This window comes from Musa acuminata, chromosome BXJ1-1, assembly GCF_036884655.1.
Source record: "Musa acuminata AAA Group cultivar baxijiao chromosome BXJ1-1, Cavendish_Baxijiao_AAA, whole genome shotgun sequence".
NCBI lineage: Eukaryota > Viridiplantae > Streptophyta > Magnoliopsida > Zingiberales > Musaceae > Musa > Musa acuminata.
The window spans coordinates 2,120,933-2,144,844 of record NC_088327.1 but is presented as its reverse complement, the minus strand read 5'-3'; the positions used below and the strand labels follow the sequence as shown (position 1 = coordinate 2,144,844).

The 23,912-nt window shown below is 37.8% G+C and overlaps 3 protein-coding genes across 4 annotated transcripts; all 3 read left to right on the top strand.

The window, feature by feature from the left end:
• Nucleotides 1-3,344: 3,344 nt before the first annotated feature.
• Nucleotides 3,345-9,905, top strand: LOC135597455 (peptidyl-prolyl cis-trans isomerase CYP21-1-like). 2 transcript variants are annotated; one of them, XM_065090447.1, is made up of 7 exons: nucleotides 3,345-3,574; nucleotides 6,528-6,606; nucleotides 7,408-7,455; nucleotides 8,328-8,351; nucleotides 8,459-8,644; nucleotides 9,254-9,329; nucleotides 9,425-9,905. In XM_065090447.1, the coding sequence occupies exons 1-7, from the start codon at nucleotides 3,500-3,502 to the stop codon at nucleotides 9,585-9,587; spliced, it is 651 nt and encodes a 216-aa protein (XP_064946519.1). In that variant the 5' UTR covers nucleotides 3,345-3,499; the 3' UTR covers nucleotides 9,588-9,905. The 2 variants fall into 2 exon arrangements, with proteins under 2 accessions (XP_064946519.1, XP_064946576.1); XM_065090504.1 differs by having other exon boundaries at nucleotides 3,347-3,574; nucleotides 8,462-8,644.
• Nucleotides 9,906-10,468: 563 nt separating this feature from the next.
• Nucleotides 10,469-13,750, top strand: LOC103979455 (bifunctional protein FolD 4, chloroplastic). The gene is made up of 5 exons (XM_009395613.3): nucleotides 10,469-10,892; nucleotides 11,515-11,825; nucleotides 12,223-12,459; nucleotides 12,558-12,725; nucleotides 13,345-13,750. The coding sequence occupies exons 1-5, from the start codon at nucleotides 10,706-10,708 to the stop codon at nucleotides 13,513-13,515; spliced, it is 1,074 nt and encodes a 357-aa protein (XP_009393888.2). The 5' UTR covers nucleotides 10,469-10,705; the 3' UTR covers nucleotides 13,516-13,750.
• A 464-nt stretch (nucleotides 13,751-14,214) lies between these two features.
• LOC135597382 (protein EARLY-RESPONSIVE TO DEHYDRATION 7, chloroplastic-like) lies at nucleotides 14,215-18,119 on the top strand. The gene is made up of 4 exons (XM_065090277.1): nucleotides 14,215-15,194; nucleotides 16,034-16,200; nucleotides 17,232-17,316; nucleotides 17,741-18,119. The coding sequence occupies exons 1-4, from the start codon at nucleotides 14,293-14,295 to the stop codon at nucleotides 17,943-17,945; spliced, it is 1,359 nt and encodes a 452-aa protein (XP_064946349.1). The 5' UTR covers nucleotides 14,215-14,292; the 3' UTR covers nucleotides 17,946-18,119.
• Nucleotides 18,120-23,912: the final 5,793 nt, after the last annotated feature.

Genomic DNA, 23,912 nt, shown 5'->3' with positions numbered 1-23,912 from the left:
GACGGATGAGACAAGTTTATGACACGTGGTGGATTTTTAGTGGCTTTCAAATGGGATCTTGACGTGGAGCAAAGCGGATTAAGTCAAGTCTTCCGTGGGTCCCGAATTGTTCAAGAGAAAAGGAAATGGACGTGAACCGTTGGATCTATGGGTCGTACAAGTACGGACGGACGAGATGGTTTGAGGGCAAGGAGCCATTCTGGAAGTTTCCTTAGCGTTACAAGTGGAAATGTGTCATTGGCCGTCCTTCCATTGTCGACGTCGATGCGCGGTGGCCGAGTGGACCCCGCTGGTGACCGCCGAGAGGACCGATCGCGTACGAGTTGGGTTCGAGTCCGTGAGTTCACCGTGGCATGATGTTCATGAGGATCATCTGCAATTGCATTTTTAATTACTCGCCATACTCTCACGTATCGTCCGTTCCATGATGTGATCCCTCTCTACTGACCGTATGATCGATCGAACCACCTAGGGGTGAAGGAGATCCTAACACCAAAGGATGTCATCGAGATCCCACGTTATGATTGGCACAATCGATTGAGCTGTGAGATCCGCGCTATCATCAATCGACGGCGATCCTAACACCGAACGGTCACCGAGATCCTGCTTTATGATTCGTACAATCGATTGTGCTGTGCAAGCCGTGCGATCATCAACGAACGGTGGGATGGAGGTGAGTAACAAGCCTAGTGATGAAAGGGATAAATGGAGGTGACGATCGAAGGGAGAGAGAAAAGCGGAGAAAGACGAAACTGGTGATGGCAAAAAAGAAAAGGAAAAATTAAGTATCATGATAAAAAAAAAAAAAACTGAAGGAGATGTGATTACAATATTATATGAATTGGGTTGCAAAGACAACAAGGACACTAATGATGGTGATAAATGCAAGAGAAAGAAATAGTATATCGATGAGCATGATTACGAGGGATTCGAAAACGACAATGATGATGTCAATAAAAAAAATGGAATGGAGTGTCATGATAAACAAAAAGATATGATGATGGAGAGAAAGGAGACATGAGTACAACGCAATACGAAGAGGGCTGCAAACGACAACACATAGAGAAATTTAATAACAACTAGGAGACGAATTATAGTAATTAGTTTAACATAAGGAGTATAAATATTTTCAGATTCATATGCTTCAGAGAAAAAGGTGACGATGAAAGCGAGAGACGATCGTGGTGAAAGACAATCATGGTGATGATGATAAAGAAAAGGAAAAAACAAGTGTCTTGATAAACAAAAAAATATGATAATAAAGGGAAGGGAGATGTGAGTACAGCATAATACAAAGAGGGTTACAAATGGTAACGTAGAGAGAATATGAGCTATATATGACATTGATAACAGTGATAGAGGCGAGAAAGAGATAGTCACTTGATGAGTATGATCACGAGGGATTCGAAGATGATAATGGTGATGACAATAAAGGGGAAAGACGTATCATGGAAAACAAAAAGATACGATAATGGAGAGAAGAGAGACGTGAGTACAATATAATATGAAGAGGGCTGCAAACGATAATGTGAAGAGAAGTTTGATGACAACTAGGAGATGAATTACAATAGTTAATTTAACATAAGGAGTATAAATGTTTCATGTTCAAGTGCTTTAGAAATGTGAACAAAAAATAAGCGAAGTCTTGTAACCAACATAAAACATAAAGTATAATCTTCAAGGGGGTGGGTGAAGCAAGTATCTTAGTCTTCTTACATATTTATCTTCTTAAGAGAATGAGTAAAATCAAGTATCTTAGTCCTCTTACATATTCAAAGACCATTCAAAGAGACTTAGTGGAATATAATAATTATCAAATATTCACCAATGGTGATAAGTTCTATCAAGAGTAGAATGTCCGCTTTATTTCATAAAAAAATACAAATCGAAAGTGAAAGTGATATGAACCTACTTAAAGACAACAACTAAGTAGGAGAGAAATTAATGGACAAATTTTATTAAGAAAGGACCTAAAAAAAATTTAAAATCTAGGAGATGATGCTCATTAAAACTCCAATAAACATTCACATAGTTTGAGTGGTATGAGACATTTGATAGACTAATGTATAATAAGGAAAGTCCTTTTTTTTTTATTTGAGGGATTTATTGTAACTAACAAAGATCGGCACTTGATCAACCTCACATTATAGTCAGAGTCATTGGTGAGTTGAAGCAATATTGATAGATCAAAGCTCGACTACTTAACAATAGCGACGAAGAATAGTTGGAAGCCAAAAGATATGTTGTAATTAGAGTAGAAAATTAAAGATTTAGCAAAGGTAAAGAGATGCAATGTCTATAAAAACTTTGATGATGATATCAAAAGAATAGGTGAGGAAGAATATCATAGATAATTATATACATAGTGTGTTCGATATAATATTTGTGTGTCCATATCTTTTGATTTGTTTATGCTTTATACAACATATAGAGGCTTATAGTATATTTAACAGTCCAATTTTAACTGGCTCTTATGAATGTTCCAGTTATGTAAATACAGATTATGTGCAATCATTATGCAGAGATAAAACTACTTAAAAATATATTATCTGGGTAGTCATTTTAAGATTTTTTTAGTTTTATAGAGTGGTATAGAGTATCAACCAGTAGTATAACACCTTGGAGCTATCCACATGGAATATGGTTGGATGAGCCTTTGGAGTAGTGTATAGGGTTAGTTTGCTACCTTGTTCAGTAGCATTAATAACATCAATTTTATCGTATGATCGTTTTAAGCTTGTGAAGTTTGCCTATAATTTGTATTGATTATCAAGTATTTGATGAAATGTCTATAAGTGAGATCCTTAGTTAAACGCTTTCTCTAATCCATTTTTTATTTTGTATGTTCTCGATGGACCATAACAGATTTTGAGGACCCCAATACTTTACAAACAAACATGCAAAGGTGCCATATAACTCAAACAAAACAGAAGGCTAGCCCTCATTGGTTGAGATCACGACCCTTGTTATCGATGATGCATACCTCACTCTTATCGTCCTTGACAAACGATAAAGGCATAGACAACTAAAGGCACGTATGTGAATTTATAAACGATATTTCATGGAAGCTTATAACAAAATTATCTTTTATGAAAAAAAACATTCTACAAGAATTTTTAGAAATCGAGTACCATGCAAAAATTTCTCAAAACTTGATTTTTTTTAAAAATTATCTGATAAAATTAGTATTTTATAAAAAAAAATATTCTCAGGTAAACTTTTCCAAAGTGCGTTCCCAAATTAAACACCCACACGGAGTATTTCTCGATATATCGTCCAAAAATTCAAAAAAAGAAAAAAAAAGGAAAAGCTAAAATACAAAAGCAAAAGCCACAACGGAGAATGAAAATATCGGATCTCGCCCATTTCTTCAAAAGCAACCCTCGAGAGTGAGAGATTAGGCGCAGTGGTGTCAACGACTGGCGACCGAGGGAAGAATCGGAAACAGCGAGGGTTTCGGAGAAGCGACGACGGTCGATCGGCACGATCCGAGGCAGCGATGATCCGCAAGGCCGTCGTCGCGTTCCTCGCCCTCGCCATCATCCTTCTCGGCTTTTCCATCACCCACAAGGAGGTCCGGCCGATTCCTCTTTTCTTCAGATCCCTTCCCCTTTCCACATTCTTCCATCCTTACGATCTCGGGATATAACATTTCTTTGTTAATATCTAGCTTCGCTTTCTCTTGATATATATAGCTTGACACGTTGCGTTCCGTAATTCTTGACGAAATTGTTCCATTACCTGGAATTTGGTTTCTATTTAGTCCGTGAAATGTTGTGAGTTGGAAGCTTGCAAATAGTGAGGTGGAAAGTTTTAATATCTGACGATTTTGTGGTTCACTAACCAGGAATTTGAGTTCTGAAGAAGAATTAAACGTCGTGCAGATTAGATATTCAAACTAGGGTTTGCCTTTTCGGGTACCGGTTCCATTTCGGTAATCTGCTGGAACGGTATGTACCGGTGTACCGATACAGAAAATGCGGGTGCATATTGGTATTTCGATAAAGAAGAAAATGAGAGTGAATAGGAATGGGCGGTGGAGGAACATAGGAACAAGGAATAGGGGGAAGGAGAAAGGAATAAGGAAGAAGAAGAAGAAAGAAGAGGAGGTGTAGAAGTGCAGCGGCAGCGTTGAAGTGAAAGCAACAGGGCGAAGAGGCAGTACCGCTGCAGCATCGCAGCAGCGAGGGCTGCGGCATCGTACGAGAGAAGAGTGCTTGCGTTCGCAAGCCATTATTAGGATCGAAATCGACACTAAGAGGAAGAGGTGAATTAGTGCTTAAGGAAAACTTTCGTCGATTCAACAAAATGTCGTTCGATGAAAACCAATCTCGAGTGTGCTTGACTTAAAAGTAGGTGCAAGGTAGAGTGAGCAACAAAATAAGTAAGCAATAAAGATAAACAACAAAGATGAGAGCACACTGAATTTATAGTGGTTCGATTGTCGTGACTTACGTCCACTCCCGATTCCTCTTCCGTCGAGGCCATCGGCGTTCGTTAATGGTCTTCCTTCAATGGACGTAGACCAACTAACCTTTTACAACTTTTTTTCCTTTTCATAGGTTTAAGAGACAACATTTACAAGCCTCACACATCTCTTAGAATAATCACAAATCTTAAGAAGGAGGAGGACACTTAGCACTTTTTCAAGACTTTTACAACTCAAAATCTCAAGATTTTTGTTCACTTTTTGTGCTCTTTCATGCAGGAAAGAGTGAGGTATTTATAGGCCCCAATGACTTAAAAAATGAAGTCAAAAAGTGTCTAATCCTCGGTTTTCGGGGTACTAGCGGTACCATCGTTTGTCAGATTGACAACTGGCGGTACCACCGCCTATCAGTCTGACACTGGGCGGTGCCGGTTTGACACTGGCACCTGACACAATCTGGGAGATTGTCTGGGCAGTACCACCCCCGAAACAACCTGGGAGGTCGAGCCTCAAGCGGTGCCACCGCCCGGGCCAGCTAAGGGTCATTGAATGGGCCTTCCTCTTGGCCTAATACAACCCTTATTCAGGCCCACTTGACCCCTAATTGAGTTAGTAGGGTTACATCCAAACCTAACTCAAATTAAGACCTAATTACGATGATTAAGACAAACAATTACAAAACAGTAAATCTAAGTTATTCGACTTGTCATTTGTTCATCCGAGCTCTCGGTGAACTTCCGACGAACTTTCGATGCATCGTTCAAACCTTTGGCATATCGCATAATCCATCGGCATGTTGACTCCCGCAACGTCCGAACTTGGCGCAATGCCCGATTCATCCAGCCCGATGTCCAATCTTCAACTCCAGCCCAACTTTTGATTGTTTTGCCTTAATTGCTTTGTCTTTTCATGATCGAAGTTATGCTGCATCACTTTTCTCAAATAGCACATTAGATCGTAAACTCATCAATTGATTTCATCATTAAAATCCGGGATTCAACAGCCCTAACTTGCCTTTAAATTTTTTTTTTTAATGCTGAAATGGAGTAGGGCCCACCATTTTTTGAATTTTTACTATTTTAATCGGACCGCCTGAAACGGGAGTGGTCTGCATATTGGTCCACACCAGGACTGGTATGTACTGCCTGCCATATCGTTTCGGGAGGTACAGCAATCACTGATTCAAACCATGTTTAGAACTCGAATATCTAATGCAAATTGAATCTCTGGCATCTCTTGGCAATATGTTTTTGCTTAAAGTCATTTCTTTAGCAGATCTTTAGATACCATGTGGTTTCGAACAATAGGTTTACAGTTCTATGAAAATGTTTACTGTATGTTCTTTTTTATTTTATGTTTTAGCAGAAATGTTGACATAGAACAGATGCCATGACATTGTGCTGTTGTTAAGCCTTTTGTGATATGACAACTGAACAACTTATCCTTCCTCACCTTCTTGTCCTTTTGGATGCAAATGAGTTTCATTGGCATATGCTGATGGACCCTGTGCATGTTCTTGTCAATCCTGTGCAGCTGCCTATTAAAGCAGTTACAAAAGAGTTCCATATGATAAATGATGGACATGTTCCATAATTTTTTTTATTCTAATTGCATAATAAGATCCTGTCTCTTTGTAGTTATTTATAGTGGTCATTTTCTGGAGTTATATAATTATCAGCTGCAAAATCAAGAAATATATTACAATTGACTTGAAATTATGGTAGATAGGGAAGAGATTATCTGCATTTATTACGGATTTGGGATCAGTTGCTCAACCAAGGTGTTAGCACATAGAAAGACTTACAAGTGAACATTTTCATTTTTTTTATGTGTTGATGTCACATCGCAAGCATGTCTGGTTACTTCCTTAGTGTATACAGCTTTTTGGTTTGTTCTTCTCTAAACTGTGTTTTAGAAATCAAGAGAAAATTATAGGACTTATTTGTAAGTTTTTGCAGACATTTCATCAATAAAAAATGTTTGCCTTCATATTATTTGTCAAATTTCCCTTTTGCTGAAAACTACTGTTTCTGTCTTATGTGTCGAATATCAGTGCTTTCTTATTATTTAAGAACTAAAGCTTATTTTGCCTACGCAGGATAAACTTAAGGTGGAAAAAGAGCCTGAAAAAACTCATAGAGTTTTCTTGGATGTCGATATTGATGGCCAACATTTAGGTACATTTAATGGAAGTGTAAATTCTAATGCATTATAAAAAGATTTGGTTCATGTACAGATGTACTTGAACTTATGTTTGCTTATTTGGTTCATTTAAGCCTAGCAGGTATCTATAATCATCTGTTTCTATAAACTCTTTATGAAAATATCTTTTATTCTTTCCTCTGAATATTAATCAATTGGTTTAAGTGCCACATAATTAATACTAGCTGACATGTATGCCTACTATGTCTCAATGGATTAATTGTTAAGATGGATGGTGCTGCACATGATGCAGGCATTAGGCTTAACAGGCATCCACCTTCTATATTTGAAGTGACCTTTAAATTGTCCTCCAATTGCTCCTTGTAGTGATCAATGTTTTCAGAATTGTGTTATTATATAAGATCTTGGCTTATTTGAAATAAAGAGGGTGTTTAGCGGTCAATATTTCTCATCCTTCTTTGCAGCTTTTGTGTTTGTAGGTTATGGTTTATTTTATTAAGGAGAGTAGGAGACCTATACAAATATAATTTACTGAATTATATTATGACATGCTCAGTTTATAAAACAATTGTTTTAAAGTAATTGTAAACCTTTTCTTCCTGATGGATTGCCAGACATTGTCCTTCTTATAGTTATGAAAATATCAATGACAATGTGTTTAGGGACATCAAGAAATTTGTTTGTTGTGATTATGTGATTTTTCTGCTCTTTTCTCCAATTAATTACAATTGCATTAAACTCTTTATGGATTAACCCAGTTCCAGCTGAAGATCAACAAGTAGTATAATGTGCTCAGAACTCATTTGTGACCTCAGGTAGGATTGTCATTGGACTATATGGAGAGGTGGTGCCAAAAACTGTTGGTATGTAACTGCGACTAACCTTGCATGGTTCCTGTATATTTCATGTAAAATTAATGTTTACATTCGTTTGAATTGTCTATAACTACATATGACACATCAATATATTGTTGCTTAGACTGATAGGTTGATTGAAGTGATTGGTGTACACAATCTGCATATGTGACTGCATAGAACATGTGCACTATGTTGTATGTTTACCATTAAAGCACTGTGGTTGCTTTATAGAATATTGGAAACTTATTTCTGTTTCCAAATAAGAATACATCAGACTGTGAAGTGCACAATTTCAATTTTTGCTTACCTGACTACTTCCCTAAAGCTAGTCATTAACAGCATCATTGTAAATTCAGCATGTGGGATGTAATGGCTCTTCATGTTCTTCGGCCTTCTCTAACAGCCTATCATTCTCTTTGAAGTTCTCCCCACCGACCAAATATCGGTTGCCATGTTCACATCCACCAAATTTAATGGAATGAAGAAACTTCTGGTCCATATATCAGTTGCCATGATTAGGTAGTCAAATAAAGAACCTCAGTGGTTGTCCTTGACCCAGAATCATTTATCTCCTATTGATTTTAACCAGTAGCGATTATTATTGCCAAAATGTGGCTTCAATTAGTTTGGCTTAACCTATAAGGTCAGAGATTTTAACCACTTCTTCACTTGTTTGTGCACCTTTTGTGAGTTGTTAGTTTGGTGTACCTAAATTTGATCATGCATGTGTTTGGACCTTTCCTGTTCCAACTTGTCAACTTATGCATTTCTTTTTTAATCTTCAGTGTACTTAAATTTGATCATGCATGTGTTCTGACATATCTTTGTTTCAACATGTCAACTAATGTATATCATTTTTTTTCCTCTTTTCGTGGCAGAAAATTTTAGAGCTCTCTGCACAGGTATCTGGACTTGCATCAGAAGATATTTCTGCCTTATTTGTTGATTTTTAGTGTCTTGATGAGGCAAAGTACAATCTAAAGATTGTTTGCAACCTATGATTTGCTAGCAGGCGAAAAGAGCAATGGGACTGGTGGAAGAAATCTTCACTATAAGGGAACAAAATTTCATCGTATAGTTTCTGGTTTTGTGATACAAGGTGGTGATATCACTAATGGTGATGGTAGGGGCAGTGAATCTATATATGGTGGTACCTTTCCTGATGAGAACTTCATCATAAAGCATTCACAAGCAGGTTGGATTTCCATTTCAAGCATATATTAACGAAGTTAGTGAAAATTAGGTTTACATGTACTTCATGCTTTTGAAGTTACTATTCCACAAAATTAATGGTCAAGTTATGCTCCTTGGAATTTCTGAATTCTTTCTCACAACTTATCTAAATTGTTAATGGTGGAAAAGAGTCAATGTAGCAAACTTTCATAAAGTTGTCATATTATTAGAAATGAGGGCTCCAGAGAGTCAATTTAACATACTCCATGCAGTTGGCATATAGTTAAAAATGAAGGCTGCTGCCTCTTGTTGGTCATGTTGGTGACGATGTTTGTGTTCCTTTGATTGCAAAGTCGAAGAAACATGTGATAGCAAAGGCTAACTTTTCTTTTAGATATACCCTAGACTAATAAATAGAAAAAAAATAAAAAAAATATCAAGGCATATTGGATTCATAAATTAAAAGACATTTGCGGCACACTTGATTAGTTGTACATCAACTTTGTAGTGTACTTGATTAATGCATATTCTGTATACTGGCAATGGATTCAGTACTTGGTTAATGCTCTTATTTGGATTCTGTCATTCCCACTGTGCAATTTCTTACTTTGGTGCTCGTTCACACTTCCAGGTATAGTTTCTATGGTGAACTCAGGGCCTGATTCCAATGGATCCCAGTTCTTTATAACCACAGTTAAGGCAAGCTGGTATGTACCCTTTAAATTTCAAACCATTTGAGAGCTGATGTGTGGACTTTAAGTTCAAACAATCTGATATGCCAATTATTCTTCTGCAATTGTAGGTTAGATGGGGAGCACGTTGCCTTTGGTAGGGTTATTCAGGGCATGGATACCGTCTTTGCTATCGAGGGAGGAGCTGGAACATATAATGGGAAGCCAAGAAAGAAAGTCATCATCGTTGATTCGGGAGAGATACCAAATGACCAGTTGGATGCAGAAAAATGAGCTAGTAGATGCTATCGCTTCTAGATTGATGAGTTGGTGCCATCCTATACCATTCGCGGTTGATACAAAAATGACAACCTTATTGCATATTGGTGCATTTATGGTACTAGCAGCTAGGAGTTTGAAAGAGCTGGTATTCTCTACGACAATATCTCGTGTACATTAGCCTAGTAAATTTCTTGGATCATATGTGATAGACATTACCAGTTGACGAGGGATTCACTCAACCCAGTTCTTGTTTCACCTATGCGTCTGTTACATGATGTAGTATGACTCTTTTGTTGGTTATACTATTGAAATTTAAATTTCCAAACAGAAGCTTTTCTCCAATTATCTAACCAGCATTTGATTGTTTTCAGGTGATAGCAGATCAGAAATGCAGGAAAACAACTTCATTTTGTCCTACTATTTGAAAGTAGTTGTCAAAAGGCCAGGACAAAGATAATGAAGATGACTTGCTGGGGGAAATATATGGGTAATAAAGCCTCAAATGTTTAGATTATGTTTTCACCTTAATGGTAATAGATTTAGGGAGACAAAACATTCTTACTTGAAAACCCCCCACCAATTGACTCTTACTTGAAGCATACACAAATCTCAAAATTGTAATTCCACTTTGAGAAGAGATTGGGCCTCCAACTCTTCGGAATCAAGTTGGGCTTATTCAACTAAAAATAATAAATTAATCATTTTCTTTAAAAAATTACATCTTATATTCTCAGAGATGTTAATTTGTTTATTGTTAAAAATATTATGACTTAAAAAATAATTTTTAAGAATATAAAATAATTTTTAAGACTATAAAGTGGCTCAGCCACTAAGCTTGGTCCTATGCCTATCCTACCTGACCCACACAAATATCTCCAACTTTACATGCGTTCGGGTTGGATTTTGGAATCATATAGTTCAAGATTAATCCAATCACATCCACGGACGAAGACTAGTAGGCGGCGATCGAAGCAAAGCGAAAGCGAGGCCAAAAAAGAAGAGAAAAAGGTAAAAGGAATAATCTCAAATTGGCGCGCCTTTCGGCTTTGCTTCTTCTTCTTCCTCCCCTCTCTCCCCTCCTCAGAAACCCTAGAGCCAGCATACCCTTCTCTTCCTGCTCTTGTGGGCCCATGGCGTCCTCCATACTCTCCAGCCGCTGCTCGCTGTCGTCGCCGGCGGCGGTGGTGGCTCGAGCTCTGGCCCCGCCCCGGATGATCCTCGCCTGCCGATTCCAGTCCTCGGTTCCGATGCCGTTGGGATCGATGGCGGTCCGGTCGGTCGCCTCGCGGAACTCAAGTCTATCTGCCGTCGCTCCGGGTAAACACTGTCGATCTTGTAATCGCTTGCCTGTGTTAGGTCGGCGCCGCTGTAACAGAGGGGACTATGCGTATCGTCAACTCGTGGAAAACTTGTGTGGTTCTGTGAGACGATTCATCGACCACGTGCTGTGCGTTTGGTGTTAGTCAATAGACATTATATTCCTTTTTTTTTTTTGGGAATTTCTCACACAAGATATAGATTTTCTTGAAGTGATACATCTTTTGTTTTTAAGAGGTGGATCTTTATTTCATTTCGAGAATAATAATGTTAATGTCCATACAAGATGGACTATAGCAGGAAGATATTGTTAGTAAGAAAGAGATACGAGGACTGGGTAACAGGGTGGTGAGTATTGAAATCGAGCATAGCTTGTTCTTATTGAGTCCTTGTGTATTGACCCTTGAAGGGCATTCCTAGAATGAAAATTATCGCAAAATTTAGTTAGTTCTTTGTTCTCATAAAACGATGGAAAGATCTGATTTACTCGACTAAGTTAATTTGATCGGCCTAGACAATCTTATCTTGTATTTCTCTACCAACATCTTAGTTTTAGATTTTTTTTTATTTGTTTCACCTGTTTCGAGGGTAAACTTTTGATTTACATTGGTGATGATTGCAGAAACTTCTGCTAAGGTTATCGATGGGAAGTTGGTATCGGGCCAAATAAAAAATGAGGTTGCTGGAGAGATAGCAAGGATGAAGGACACAATTGGCATTGTTCCGGGCCTGGCTGTAATTCTAGTGGGTTCAAGGAAGGACTCTCAAACATATGTCCGGAACAAAAAGAAAGCTTGCAAGGCTGTGGGTATCAATTCTTATGAAGTCAATTTGCCTGAGGACTGTACGGAAGAGGAAGTTCTAAAGCATATTGCAATTTTCAATGATGATTCATCAGTTCATGGAATTCTTGTCCAGTTGCCTCTGCCTCGTGTATGTTATCATTGGTATAATAAACATTTTACATTTATACATACATACATACATACATACATATATAAATATAAATATAAATAAATATATATATATATATATATATATATATATATATATATATCAATTGCTCTTGGAAGTAATATGAAGTTTTCTTATAGGACAAATGCCATTGCCATCATTTTATAAATTGATAATTGATTCCCGGCATAATGTCATCTAAAGGCTGTGATGTGCTAGGATTTCTGTATCCTGTTTCCCCTCGTATAGAGTTTAATTTAGAAGATATTTAGCATTTTCTCAACAGACAAGGGATTTTTTTTTATTCTGCAACTGAACTGGGACTTATGTTTCTTCTCTTATTATTTGCACTTACCAAAATGTTCTATTTTGGCAGCACATGAAGGAAGAGAACATATTAAACGCTGTCAGTATTGAGAAAGATGTGGATGGGTTCCATCCACTCAATATTGGTCGTCTTGCTATGCAAGGTAGGGATCCTCTATTTGTTCCATGTACTCCAAAAGGATGCATGGAATTGCTGCACAGGTATGACATTGAGATAAAGGGGAAAAGAGCTGTTGTGATTGGCAGAAGCAATATTGTCGGAATGCCTGTTGCACTATTATTGCAGGTATAATCCTTTGGCCTACATCTTTATTATAAATAATTTGTGGCGTTACTTTTTTGTGTTTCGTATTTATTCATGTGAAATTGTTGATTATTTGCCAGAAAGCAAATGCAACTGTCAGCATGGTACATTCTTACACCAAAAATCCTGAGGAAATTACAAGTCAAGCGGATATAATCGTTTCAGCTGCTGGAGTCGCTAATTTGGTGAGGGGTAGCTGGATAAAGCCTGGTGCGGTTGTGATAGACGTTGGAATCAATCCTGTTGATGTAAGAGTCTTCCTGCTTAGGATGTTTAGTTACTAAGAATATAAATGTGCCATGCCATATTGGTTGATATTTGAATCCTAATTTGCATTCATGGCCAAGGCATTTTCCTTTCTAATAATTTGAATTTCAGTACTGAAATTACTAGAATTAATGTTCAACCTATTATTCTTGGTGTCATTTTTTTTATAGGAAAAGCGATGAAGCTTTTGCCTTTTAGCAAGCATACCTGAGAGTCCTAATTCCTTGTCTCACAAATATTAGACTAATTATAATTTAGTTGATATCTGATTTTAGTTCTTGACATACTTCTCTGCACTTCATCTTTTTATTGCATCTGGTCACTGTTAATGTTAGTAATTTAACAATGACTACGTACAGGTATTATGAAAGTAGGCGTTTTCTAATCTAGACAATGATGAATTGCTTTTATCTATAATAATGTACAAAATTCTGATGGTTGTCATAATAAGTTTAAGTTTCACCTTTCTTTTCCTTTTCCTTTTTATCACTTACCTTTCATCCAATTGAAATGATCAATATTCATAAATACAAATTTGTTTTTATTTTGCGATTGCATAAAATATCTTATAACTTAATGAAGATTTTCTCCATGCATTAGGATGCTGAAAGCCCCCGAGGTTACAGATTGGTTGGTGACGTCTGTTATGAAGAGGCTTGTGAGGTGGCTTCTGCTATTACACCAGTCCCTGGTGGAGTTGGTCCAATGACCATTGCAATGCTCTTGTCGAATACACTCGAATCAGCTAAAAGGATTCATAATTTCAAGTGATACTTGCAATTTAGCTGATCTAGTTAACATGCATAAATTTATACATCTACTTCTCTTTTTTGTAGTGTTAAGGAATCTGAAGATGAGGATAGTGTTTGATTCCAGGACCTTGTTATAAAAACATTTACTGATGTCATGTGAATTATCATGCTCAATGTATTTGGTCTGGAAAAGCAATTTTTTCAGACTCCAGATAACAGCTTATATGTACTGATTTATATTTTGCCTTCTGCTAGTATTTGTATCTCTTTGCAGATGAAAAGCGCATATACCACTGAGATAGAAGTGTGCATGTAATCCACTGAGACAGAAGTCTATGAGTTTCTTCTTAATTTTATCATGAGATGGTAAACTCAAATTTTGATTTGATTTGATTAATGTATTCTGGTGATTTAATTTGAGTTTTTGGTTGATTTTTCATCTTGGGTTAGAGTAAGGATTTGTTTAGATGATGGAGTTGGAGGCTTATGTGAATTTGATGTGGTGTGACAATAGATTCTGATCATCTCTTCCTCTCTAAATTTATACTCCATAATAATATATGCAATTTTATTTTGTTTGCTACAGGTTGGACCGCAACAGAAGTACCACGCCAGGACTAACGGAAACGCTACAGACCACAAAGTCCACGTCAGACCGTCCCACCGAAGGAGGTGCAATGCCGTTACCGTTACAGGACCATAACTAACATTCCCTGTCTCATGGCGGTCACGGTTACGTCTTCCTTTCTCTCTTCCCTCCTCTTACCCGCTCTTCTCCCACCGCAAGCACCCGCCGATGGCTTCCACAAATCCTCAGATCCCCCAGCCCTCGCCTCCGCCGTTTGCTCCCTCCGCTCCTCCTTTTCCCATCCCCACCACCACCCCCTCATCCTCCTCTTTGTATCCCCCCGTCGACGTGTCCGATTTTACCGAGGACCTCTTCCCCCACATTGCCGAAGACGATCCTAAAAACCCCTCCCTCCAACCTCCGTCGGAGGAAACCATGCTACGCATTCCCGGCGCCTTCCTCCACCTTATCGACAAGCAGCGCAGCGTCGAGCTCGCTTCCGGCGACCTCTACATCTCTGGGCTCCGACAGGGCGACAGCTTCGTCGCCGTCCTCGTCCGCGTCGGCGGCACCGATGACGCCGTTCAGTGGCCTCTGGCTCACGATGAGGCCGCCGTGAAGCTCGACGAATCGCACTACTTCTTCTCCCTCCACGTTCCCGGTGAGACGGGGGACGGCGGCGGTGGGTCGCCGGACGTTCTTAGTTATGGCTTGACCTTCGCTTCGAAGGGGCAGGAGGCTCTTCTGAAGGAGCTGGATGCGATCTTGGAAAGTTATAGTAGCTTTTCGGTGCAGAAGGTGAGCGGGAAGGAGCCGGCGGAGGCGCTTGATGGAACCGTAGCGAAGGAGGTCACGCCCACAGAGGTGATGGAGGACAGCTCTAAGAAGGAGATGATGGAGGAGCAATGTGTGGCTTACTGGACCACTCTGGCACCCAATGTCGAGGACTATAGCGGATTGGTCGCCAAGGCGATCGCCGCAGGGTCGGGGCAGCTCGTGAAGGGGATATTGTGGTGTGGGGATGTGACAGTGGAAAGGCTCAAGTGGGGGAATGATATGTTGAAGACGAGGCTAGGGCCGAATGAGAAGCCGACAGAGATTAGTCCGGAAACCTGGGCGAGGATCCAAAGGTATCACCTTTTTCTTTTCCTTCACTTCTTGATCATCTTATATTTGGGAACCTAAGATCCAAATCATCCTTCATCTTTTTCTTTCTACTCTATTTTCCTGAGCATGGATGCACGTTTCCTGCCACAAAATGTCCTTCCACACGTCCAAGATCATATTTTGCGATCAAGAACCCTTACAACAATATATTTCTCTAAACAATATCTACGTTGTTTTAGTTTTGAAGAACAGATCAACAAATGGGCACTATTTTTGTCAATTGTATTATATATATATATATATATATATATATATATATATATATATATATCAAATATTGTTTTTTATTTATATTAGTAAAGAACTTCTTTTGATGATTTAAATTGTAGGTTTTGTTTGACTGTGACTTATGTATGCCACACAAATGAAACATGATTAATTATGCACGATAAGGACAGGTTATATATTGTTCAAAACGTCAACTGGACTACAGTCCTCTTTCTTGATCATGCCGAATTTAATTAGTTTTGCACAAAGAGTTCATTCTTGTAAATCTACCTGAAAGTTTGGATGTGAGACAAACAAGCCTTGAGAAGATATGAGATTTACGAATGTTCAACAGTAAAACATAAAGAACATAGCAGGTGGAAGTTTTAAATTTTCCTTAACACTTCTAGTGGCAAGTTATGGGAATTTATATTTCACAGTGAACTATCAGATTCCACCTTTTTCTTTTTCATCGCTTATGTGTTATTTGGTTCTCTAAATAGAATCTTGAATGAGTCTTCTCCTTGGTGTTTAAATTTGTTTGTTTCGCTTCTTGTGTAAAAGATGTGCTGACAAATGACCTACTGGTGTTTAGGGTTAAGAGGTTCACTAAGATGTCAGAGAAGGTTGCGACAGGAGTCTTATCTGGGGTCGTCAGGGTGTCTGGATATTTCACAAGTTCAGTTGTAAATTCGAGAGCAGGCAAGAAATTTTTTGGTATGTTGCCTGGTGAAGTTGTTCTGGCTTCTCTTGATGGATTTGGTATGTCATTTCTCAGTTTACCACTGTTTTCGTTCAGAGAAATTTATATAATGTTTCCTTATGAATTTCATTTTGATTATCTCTACTATTTTGCCTGGCTGAATGTATATATAAGTATTCTTCTTATCTCATGATTTCAATCTGCAGTGCATGATTTCTAGTCCTTTTTTTCTCTTACATGCATGCAAATTGTGTGCTACTTGATTTTGACTTCACGTTGGCCCTCGTTGAGATATTACCGGACACAGAGGAACTTGTAGCATTTCACATGACCTCATTCCCTATTAGTTGCATTAATCATATCATGATATCTGAATCTTGATTTAGTTAAGGCCAAGTGGTTCATCACAAGTCTAGTAGCAAAAATTTTCATGTGTTTGGTCTTTAATTTCCTTGTCATGTTGTCCGGACATATCACAAGAACAATGTTTGCTGCAGCAACTAATTTTGCTAAAGTTCTATGTTTAATTTTGGTTCTAAGGAGTTCTGTTATCTTTTTCTAACTAATTTCAAAGCAAGGGAGTAGTATACATACTTACCAAGTTTCTTTTCATACTTTTGCTTGAGAATAATTTGGAATAAATAGTTAAGACATATTCATTTTTAAGGTAAATTATCAGATGCTTAATTTTAGTTTCCCTACGAGTACAAGAAAAACAAACCATTCATAATTACTAGTATAGTTGACTCACATAAATCTGTCGATTCTAACTTTACTGTTTGAAATTAATGCTCTAATAAGTTGTTTCAGCAGCAATAGACATATATTTGAAGTTCAAACTTCAGATTAACTTAGTATGATGAGAGCATCTCTCTGCCTGAGTTTCTTTAGCTCTTGGCTCAGTCCTTCTATGGGTAATTAGTGACTTGTATCATGATTTCCTCCTTAGTGTGTATCAACAATGTATCATATATATATATAAACAATTCTTAAGAATTCTTCCGACAAGAATCTTTTCTTTTCTGGAAAGAAATCTAAACTCTCATACCTGACTAACATCAGTTTTGGTTATTTCTCCTGTTGCCTATAGGCAAGATATGCGATGCTTTTGAAGTGGCTGGAAAAAATGTTTTGTCTACATCATCGGTTGTGACAACTGGGCTAGTATCTCACAGGTACCAATTGCCATAAATCTTCTTTTTAATCTCCCTGGATCACAGGTTGAAATGGATTGGTTCCAACCTCAAATTTTATTTTCAACCATTATCCATTCTTGCATATTACCTTGCATATAACCATTATCCTTCAGTCACCTCTACCACAATTTTGTGCCTAAGAAATACGATCTCCATGATCATGCTTGTGTGCAAGAGATACAAATTAAATGACCATTGCTTAAGATATATGTTGCACCTACCTGGATTTTTTTGCTTAAGATAAATGACCATCTAATAGCTTTAGTGAATCGATAGCGATGATTTTTGTGACCCGGAGAAGACTCGAATAAAATAAATTTTAGTGCCAGAACCAACCTTCCAAGCTTATATGCATGACAACAAGATGAAGAGGTTTATAGATTGATGGAAATTGTTGTTGCAGGTACGGTGAGCAAGCAGCTGCAGCCGCAACCCAAGGGCTTGATGCTGCAGGGCATGCCGTCGGAACCGCGTGGGCCGTGTTCAAGATCAGGAAAGGCATTGACCCCAAGAGCAGCATCGCTCCCACCACACTGGCAAAATCTGCCGCAAAAGCTGCAGCTTCTGAAATCAGATCTAAGCGTGGCAAGGAAACTTGCAAGAACTAAAATCTCCCTGCTATGTTTTAATTATTTATCTTCCTTTCGTTGGAGATTCTTTTTCACAATAGTTTACCATTTGGAACATTAGTTTGATGTTTCTGTATCACTCGAACTATCCTCTCCCTCTTGTATGTTATTTCATGCAATTTTATGTGTTAATAATCAAAATAGATTGCTCTCCGTTCCTCTTTCCATTTTGCAAATAATCATTATGTCGCATTCTTTTTGTAAAAAGTACTATATATCAATAAGGTCTAATTATGGACACCATTTGGTTATCTCATGTGAATTAAAAAAAGGTTTTTTTATTCATAAAATTGCCATTATTCTCAGTGAGGGAATTTATCTAACAAATTGCAAATTAAACATGTAAAAATTAGTAGTTAACTTGAAAATAATAATAATAATAATAAAAGAGTAAATTAAAGAGATAACCTTGCTATTTCTGATTTCAAAGCCAGTCACCAAGACTTGCCATTGGGCATGATAAATGCCCACATCCTTATTACCATCGCAGCAATAGAGGACGGGCATCAAACAGAGAGCCCGCTACGGCCGCGCGATTACCGTCTTCTCTCCCGATGGCGACCTCTTCCAGGTCGAGTACTCCCTCGAGGCCGTCCGCAAGGGCAACTCGCTGCCGTCGCTGTCCGAGGCACCGGCACCGGCACCGTCGTCCTCGGCTCGAGAAGAAGTCCACCCCCGAACTCCAAGACTCCCGGTAATTGGTTAGGTTCTCGTGCCACCCGATTCGTTAGGGTTCTTTTCATCGTATCCTTCCTTTTCGCTGCACATCGGTGCGCAAGATCATGAGTCCCGTCACGCACATTGACATCTCGGCCTGGAAGGACAAAGCCACCGGGAGGAGGAACTTCAACTCGCTGCGGGAGTTGTTGGAGAAGAACTACATGGAGACCTCCGGCCACGAAACCGTTGGAAGTGAGTATTTTATTTCTTTGAATATTGGATATTTTTTATTAATGCAAGATAACTGCTTTACATTAATAACATCTGGTTTGAATGGTGACTTGAAATCTTAAAGGTGGGGATACTCTAATGTCTTGTGGTATTATGGTAAATCTGATTGTTCTCAGTTTCTTTAATTACTAAAAAGTACAAAATGTATCTTTATTTTTTCTTAAATAATAAATAGAACAAATTATTAAATTGCATTAGATCTAGATCTGTCATTTTTTAGAACCTATCCACAATCGCTCTTCTTTATATTATTTTTATTCTAACCTGTAATTATTTTCCCTTTTAAATTGCTTCTATATCAACTCTTACGATGTTTCCCTTTGTGTTTTACTGCGTTAAGGCAAACTTTTTCATTCTAAATGCACTTGAGACTCGAAACATGTCAGGTGAGGCACCTTTGCCTACGCGCCAAGCACTGGGTGTCCCAATTGCATATCAAGTAACAAGTAGGACCTGAGCTAGAGTCGAGCCCGAACCACATCTTGGTTCGGCTCAACCACCTACCCCCTCCCCTGTGCACCCGATCCTGAACACCTGCTCTAATAAAATATATAAAGCTTCCTAGATTTTCTCTCAATGAACATAAAGCTTTCTAGATTTTTGCTTAATGAAAACATATTACAACAATCTATTATTTGCATATTTTGGTGGTCATCACATGAGACATAGGAAAACTTTCTTTCCTCTTGTTATTTGGAGGTATTTTCTTCTCTAGTTACAGAAACCCCAATAAAGGATCATATTCTATCGTAAATTTTTGGTGTTGCCCATGTGGCATGGGGATGGGCAGTACTTCAAGAAGTCACGACAAGAATTCCTAAAGAGAGACTTCACTATAGAGATATACTGATAAATTTAGACACAGGCTGTTGGATGGATTGTCACTCCTAATGGATGGATTGTCACAGTACTGTTGTTAATTGGGTGTAGACACAGAGAGTGTCTACACCTGCTTGTACGTGTGCTTCACTTCAAGGGAGAAACTCTTCCTTACTGATGCATTTTTATATCCCACATCTTTGACAGATTTCTTAACTTCTCTCATTTCACTGATTAATTCTAAATAACTAGCTTACAAATCTCCTTTTCTCCGTTGGACTCTCCAGATGAATTTATTGCAACACTCTTGAGTCTCTTCCTTTATGTGTGTGGCATCGCCATTCTGTTAACAACATCTACTAAATTTAAGCATAATTTGCAAGCCATCGTCGACCTGCTAGTTCTCCTCCCAATTTTCTGTCAAGTGTGTCAAGCACACTGTTCTTTTTCTCCTGTATATAGTTTTACAAGTTACTTGTATCATTAAGATATTCATTTTAAAAATTGAGAAGTCTGAAGTTTTGTCATTCTCTTTCTTGGAGGTAAATCGTTATTCCAAGAAAAGGAATCTTACCACTGACACACTTATTTTAGTGATAAGACCTTTGTAGTTAACCTTCTTATGATCAAGGTTCAAATGGTGTCAAGTTGAACCCACCATTTAAAGAGGTAAGTCATTAAAGGAGGTTATCAGTACTCTAAACTTCCCAATGTCATGAACATCAATTGCATCTCGTTTCTTGATGTTTGTGTCCCCCTCTTGGCCAACTTGTCTTCCCATCTATTTATCGGTTGCGTGCAACACTTTTAGAAGCATGAACTGTCTTATTCTCCTGTTGTTCGAATAGTTGTTGACATGGGATTTCTCACTGAAACACCTAAAAGGACAAAAAAAAAAGATGTTTTATGAGAACAATTGCAATTCCTATATTGGTTGTTGAGAGTGGAGGAAAGAACATAGAAATTTCTGTCATAACCAAAGAGCATGATCTTCGTCATCTTGATGAAGCTGAGATTGGCTCCATTGTTGCTGAAATACAGGCAGAGAAAGCTGCAGTTGAAGCTGCTAAGGAAGCTCCCTCTGAAGACACCTAATTTTGATGTTCTGATAATTTCCACAAACTTCCTCCTTTCTTTCTTGATGGCTGAAGATCTAGTCGATCATCCACTATGGGCATCATTTCCGGAGGCAGAGAATCTCCTAGACCTCTAAAGTTGGACTACATATACTATTCCTACTATTTCAGAGCTTATCTTCGCTCATTCTCATGGATATCCCGGTTTTCCTTATTTCAAGATGCACCTTTTGCACTTATTGGTGGGAACCTCACTTTCTGATTGCCCATACTTTTTGCTCTATGTGAACATATTTAGAACTAGATTCCACGTTGATGAACTTTTCCTTGTCTACATGATTTTGAGTTTTGGTGATATGAACTGTTGCTTGCAGTCATGGCCAAACGTTTGGTTTACTTTATTGCACTCACATGGTGATTTTGCAATGCTTAAAACGATGTCGGCCTCCATGTTAGGATGGTTGGTGGTTGTCAATCCATGGTGGTGGGCAATCAACTTTAGTTATTGATATTAGATGGAAAGATGATTTGTGCATCACTTTGAATGCTTCTGTATTTTGTGGTGGATTGGAAGGATGGTCTTGCAATCTGCCTTATCTCCAAAGGTATTTGGAACATCAAGTTGATGGTAGGTGTTGGGGTTTGTCCTTTTCTCTGAACAAACCAAAAGGTGATGCATGAGTTTATCCAATTGTTGCCGGCTTGTGAAGCATCTTCTGATACCAATCACTGAGAACAGGATTTACATGGGCCTGGGCATTCCTGTTCCATGTCTCAGAATTGACGATGGGAATATTAAACTTAAAGGCCTTGGAGTTCAATATAGATAATGGAGAAATGTTAGTAACAGGTTGCTCTTTTGGATTGTTTGATTGTCGAACTTAGTTTTGATGATATCAAAACAAGATGCTACTATGTTAACATCTTATTGAAGAGAATCACAAAATTTATAATCGATCCAGATATCGGGATGATTACTAACATAATTATTAAGAGGATAATAGAGATTTTTTTGATTTGCTATACAGGTTTACAGATTTTACTGATGTGCACACACACACACACACACACACACACACACACATATATATATATATATATATATATATTGTATATATCTATACATACTTATATACGTGTGCACATCAGTAAAATCTGTAAACCTGTGTAGCAAATAAAAAGAATCTCTATTATCCTCTTAGTAATTATGTTAATAATCATCTTGACATCTGGTTTGATTATAAGTTTGGTGATTCCCTCCAATAAGATGTTAACATAGTAGCATCTTGTTCTGATACCATCAAAATTAAGACAATCAAAAAATCCAGAAGAACAATTTATTTCTCCATTATCTACCATGAACTCCACGACTTTAAGTTTAAAATTCTCATTGTCAATCAACATTTGAGACATGAAATATAAATGCCCATGCTCATGCCCATGCTCATGTAGATCCTGTTCTCAGGGATATGTTTCTCAAGCCGGCAACAATGGGATAAACTCATGCATCAACTTTTGGAATATATATATATATATATATGAGTAATTTTGAAGTAGATGTGTCAATTGGTTGGCCAACTATTCTAGAATTATTATTAGTAATCTTTGTTGGAAAGAACAATGACTAGATGCCATGTTCTCACTATTGTGATTTGATCAACAAGGTATTTGTTATAACAGAATTTTGAAGTAATATAATTACTTTTTTTTTTGGAAGGAAAAGATGCTACTGTTGTTCTTGTTTTAGAGTCTCTTTAGTTGCATATAGTGATCAGGTTGCATAAAGATTGAGAATAATGATTGTTGTTCTTGGATGTTTCTTTAACCCAGATTTGGCTGAAACTATTCTTTAAAGTGATTGAATGGTTGTGACTAATGTGTGCTTCAGAAAAAAAAGAAAAAAAGAAAACCTGCTTGGCATTTGTCTAAACCAACATATCATAATTTTAAAACTGGAAGACCATTTTAAATTTGTTCCAGATGTCATTTTTCATATATTAACTCCAAAGTTCAGCATATGCTGTTTGATTTTGTTAAGCATCAATAGCATGTTGAGGCCAAATAACCCACACAACCTTCATCACATAGTTGAAAGCTTTTAGAGGGCTCTCTGCAATCTGTGGTTAGCTTTGATGCATTGTTTCATGTGATTTCTGAGGCAAGTCCATCTCTCAATGCATTGTTTGGCTGATGGAGTAAAGCCCCAGTCCTACCCACTTTGAAGATATTACATGGTCGATAGTGAAAGAAGCAACACACAATTTTCTGCATTTACTTCGAATTTGGGCAAATCAGCATACCAAAAATTCAATGTGCTTATTAATTGCCCACTTTGTTTCCAACAGGAAAAATGCATCAAAATGTCTTCCATCAATGAAGCCAGAGACCATGTGGTTTTGGAACATGGGTGGGTCAGCTATCAATTCATAAGATAGCACTTCCAAGGCCTACCTTCCCACAGCCAAACACTCCAGGTCTACAGCAGTGCATTTGATAGGTTTGACTTTGAAGAGTACCTCCTGAATTTTAGAACAGAAATGTCAAAAAGACCTGATGAGATTTACATACTTTCCACTGAAAGATTTGGTGAGGTATCCTTGCTTCATATTCCTGATTTTTTATTTTGTGTTAGATGTTCTATTGACTATTCAAATATATATGACCACTACCTTAATTATGCAATTCACTAATATATTTTGATTAGTTAGTAGAACTTGTAATGATATGGATGATATGAAAACATCAGTGACTGTTTTTATGTGAGTATTTTAACATTAAAGCCCAATATCCTTTATCATACAGCAACTCATCACTTTGCACTTCCTTATATTGTCATTTTAATTAAAATAGGAAAAAGGTATTACTCAGCTTGTTTCAGGGATCTCTTTCCCTCTCTCTCTCTCTCTCTCAATCTCAAACACCAAAAAATTGGAAATTGCACTAGCAGTGGGCTACAAAAATTTCTTGAAGTGTCAACATATATGCAATGGAAACCACCGAATGGCACAATGAGAGGATTGAACTATTGAACCCCTCACATGATACCCATTCTCCATTTATTGTTTGGTGAACAACTCACACATTAAACATGTAGTTGCCA